Source organism: Neomonachus schauinslandi, chromosome 2 (assembly GCF_002201575.2).
Source record: "Neomonachus schauinslandi chromosome 2, ASM220157v2, whole genome shotgun sequence".
Taxonomy (NCBI): domain Eukaryota; kingdom Metazoa; phylum Chordata; class Mammalia; order Carnivora; family Phocidae; genus Neomonachus; species Neomonachus schauinslandi.
This window is the reverse complement of record NC_058404.1, coordinates 38,794,760-38,798,961: the sequence shown is the minus strand read 5'-3', so window position 1 is coordinate 38,798,961 and position 4,202 is coordinate 38,794,760. Positions and strand designations below refer to the sequence as shown.

General features: G+C 40.9%; 1 protein-coding gene across 1 annotated transcript in view; it reads left to right on the top strand.

The window, feature by feature from the left end:
* KAT6A (lysine acetyltransferase 6A) overlaps positions 1-3,685 on the top strand; it is a 112,546-nt gene extending 108,861 nt beyond the window's left edge. Inside the window, exon 17 of the mRNA XM_021681561.2 lies at positions 12-3,685. Within this exon, the coding sequence (XP_021537236.1) occupies positions 12-955 (944 nt within the window). The 3' untranslated portion in view covers positions 956-3,685. The remainder of the gene's footprint in view (positions 1-11) is intronic.
* Positions 3,686-4,202: the final 517 nt, after the last annotated feature.

Sequence of the window (4,202 nt, the reverse complement as noted above, 5' to 3'; positions counted from 1 at the left end):
CATTCTCCTAGGTGACTTGCTTCTGCAGCAGCAGCAGCCCCCGCTGTCGCAGTGCAGCATGAACAACAGTTTCACTCCAGCGCCCATGATCATGGAGATCCCGGAATCGGGCGGCACTGGGAACATAAGTATTTATGAGAGGATTCCAGGGGACTTCGGTGCCGGCAGCTACTCGCAGCCGTCGGCCACCTTCAGCTTAGCCAAGTTGCAGCAGCTGACTAACACCATTATGGACCCTCATGCCATGCCTTATAGCCATTCTCCTGCTGTGACTTCCTATGCAACCAGTGTTTCTCTGTCTAACACAGGACTGGCTCAGCTAGCTCCATCTCATCCATTAGCTGGGACCCCTCAAGCACAAGCCACCATGACGCCGCCGCCGAACCTGGCATCCAGCACCATGAACCTCACGTCCCCTCTGCTGCAGTGCAACATGTCTGCCGCCAACATTGGCATTCCTCACACGCAGAGGTTGCAAGGGCAGATGCCGGTCAAGGGGCACATTTCCATCCGCTCCAAGTCGGCGCCGCTGCCCTCCGCGGCTGCTCACCAGCAGCAGCTGTACGGCCGCAGCCCCCCAGCGGTTGCCATGCAGGCCGGCCCTCGCGCATTGGCTGTTCAGCGTGGCATGAACATGGGGGTCAACTTGATGCCGACCCCCGCCTATAATGTCAATTCCATGAATATGAACACCTTGAACGCCATGAACAGCTATCGAATGACACAGCCCATGATGAACAGCAGTTACCATAGTAACCCTGCCTACATGAACCAGACAGCACAGTATCCTATGCAGATGCAGATGGGGATGATGGGGAGCCAGGCCTATACCCAGCAGCCTATGCAGCCAAACCCTCATGGAAACATGATGTACACTGGCCCCACCCATCACAGCTACATGAATGCTGCTGGCGTGCCCAAGCAGTCACTCAATGGACCTTACATGAGAAGATGAGCAAGATGAACTTGCAATTAAAACTTAAATATATATAAATAAAGGAACCTTTTATACTGACAAACCAGAGAAAAATGGACCTTTTTCCAGTTAAAATATTGCTGTAGATTTAGAGGAATTTTTCTTTGGTTTTATTTTATTTTTTAGAAAACCTGGTCTTCTCTTTTTTTGGGTTCATTTTGTTCTGGGTTTTGGTTTTCTTCACAATCTTGAACATTTTACAATAGAACTCATCTAAAAATGGATTTGGGGATAGGGGAAACATGCACAAAAATCTTTTCATAATTAAAAAGAGCCTTACTTTCTTTACACACCACATGGACAGAATTTGTGTAAAAGTGAATTCTCTTTATTTTAAGATGTATGTTTCCCCTCACTGTTTGCAGCTCCCAGTGTTGTCATTTTTAAATGTTATATATACATCTCTGGGGTTAACCAGACCCTTTCCTCCAAACCCAACCTTTCATTTCCTACTTCATTCCAGCAGGAGGCACTTACGGGAGACTCGGACGGGGACATGGAGAACAACCCAGGCTCCTTAAACTTATTATTATTGTTAATATTATTATTATTATTATTAATAAAGCGAGGCAGGAAAATGCTTCTCCTTTTAAAATCCCCTCCACTCCCTACACACACACACACACACACACACACACACACCCCCACACACACCCCCCTCTTGAAACCTTTCCCCAAGAATGTTTCTTTAAGATGGACTTCATTGAAATGTTTGTTTTTCTTTAAATCAAGTGTAATATAATTTTTTTCTTTTTTTTCTTTTTTTTTGTTTACTATTCCCACTCAGCACTCAGAGACACAAAAATACTGTAAGTCTCAATTAACAGCAGAATCTCAGAGGAAAGCTGTTTGCAATCCTAGTCCAGCCTTGGAGGAATAGAGATGGTCAATTAACAATCAGAAAAGAGGAATTTTACCTCTTGTTTTTTACCACCTGGTGAATCAGCCATAACGCACATACTCCACACAGCCTCTTGTTTTTAGTATGTACTTTGAGATGCTAAGGGTCTTGATTCTCGAGCCTTCGACTCTGACTAAACTCAAACAGCAGTCCCCAATGATTAGCCTCTTACATTCTTACATAAAGTGTTGATGGATGACTGTACATTTCAGTGATTTGAAAAATACCTGACAAACATTTGACACTGTTTATTTTATGTTGGAAGAGATGACGTAAGGGAGATCATGGTCTGAGTTTTATGGCTACTTAAATGATACATACCTCTAGTTTTCATTTGTCTTGAGATCCTGAGTTCATTCCCTGTGAATCAGAGTGCACCAGCCCCTCTCCTGTGAGTGGTTAAAAGAGAAGAGGGATAAACCAACCACCAGCATAGTAGGGCAAATCTGGACAGCAGGGTTTTAGCAGGTTCCTATGTTGCTCCCAACTCCCATTGTCTTTTCTCTCGTGCAGCCAGTTCGCCCATTCTCTTCCTATTACTTGCTCCAGGGATAGGTAAAAAAATATATATATATCTATATATATATATCTATATATATGTTCCATCATTAGAAGATGGAAACTATTATACCACTTGGTATGTGCAGTCAAATATCCAAAAGGGGGAAGAACTGCTTAAAGAAATACCTGTAAGCATTAAATTCTCTCCTTTATTTGTACATTTTATATAGATAAATTTTTGAAGTACTAATTAGGCATTAAATTTTTTCAAATGCACAGGTTTGTTGTTTTTTTTATACACTTTAATTGACTTTCTCAATTAAATGTGTTAGGTAGAAAACGGCAGAATTCCACATTTTAACCGCTATCAATTCTGAGCATGTGCAAGGCTGTGTAGGACCCAGTTTCTCTGTATATACTCTTCCAGTTCCCAATCATCTATGTAGAAAGTGCACTGTGCTGCCCTCTCCCTACATCTTCAGCTATGTCATTGCTTCCTGGTTGGGGTGGGGATGGGGTGGGTCGGGAGGGAGGTATCTTGGGTGGAGGGTGGGTCAAGGCAGAAGGAGAAGCTGTTGAAATGAGGGCCGTGAATTCAGTTTCTGTTGGTTTGCGGTTGTGTTTGGTTTCATTTGTTTCTTTAAAAAAAAAAAAAATTCAATCGGGCAGCTCCCTTTTCCACAAGCCTTTTTGTGACTGTAGAACTATTGTAGAGAAAATGTTCTTTTCTATATTATAAAAGAAATTATCCAACACAGTAATATTGGTACCTGTCATTTTTTCACTTCTGTTTAAAAAAAAAATGTATTTTTAGCAAGATAACTTGGGTAATCTTCTAAAAAAGAAATTTAAAAACTCACTGTTAGTGACTTTGATGCCTTTTAAAATAAGAGCTTTTTCATTTCATTCCATCTTTAAAATTTTTTATCTTTGTTGTAGAATATTAAAAACTATTTTAAGAAAGATAAAAATTCTCTTTAAAGAGATCTCTAGAGTGTGTGAATAGAGCTCCAGATGCCTCTAAAAGCCGCATGTACAAATGAAGCTAAGTCTATTCCTGTCTGTTTATATTTGCTTTTCCTGTTTTGTAACCTCTTTGTACTTTGTTCATGGTGACTTGTAAGCTACGGGGAAGGGGTGCCTAGATGCCTTTGTATTTCTCCATGTCATGCGCTCCTGGGCCAGTTGGTCTCCCTTCCTCTCCTTGTATGTAATATCACTTTTTTTTCCCCTTTCTAGCAAGTACTTTCAAAAGAACTCTGTACATTTTAACATAAAAAAAATAAATTATGTTGAGCCATTTTGGATGTCTGTCTTGCATGTGGAATTTTTCTCCCAAATATTTCACACTCTCCAGTTGTTTATAAATATTAGCCTTTTTCACATTCCTCTTTATACAGCAAGTATCAGTTCGTGGCCTTTACTTTGAAGTGCCAGTCTTCACTCATACGTGTGTTTAAATGCTGACAATGTAGATAGTTTTTCCTCGTCAATGAAAATTTTGGTATCATAACCTCACTTTGGATTTTTGAGGGAAATCCATTTGAAAACCTAAAGGGACTCACTCAACCAAAAAACGGAAATGCAGTTGCAATACAAGGAGTTCCTAGAATTGGAACAAAGCAGTTTTCTCATCTCAGCTTACCCGATTATGTTATCGAGGAAGATTTGCCAGAAATCAAGGTCCTGAACATAAATGATCTTTTTTGATGTTTTCTGAGTTGTACTTGGTCTCTCTTCATTTAGAATTTTGGATACGAGGCAGACTCCAGAAAATTAGATTTAGCTTTGGGAAACTGACAGCTGGCGGTAGGGAGGTAAGGT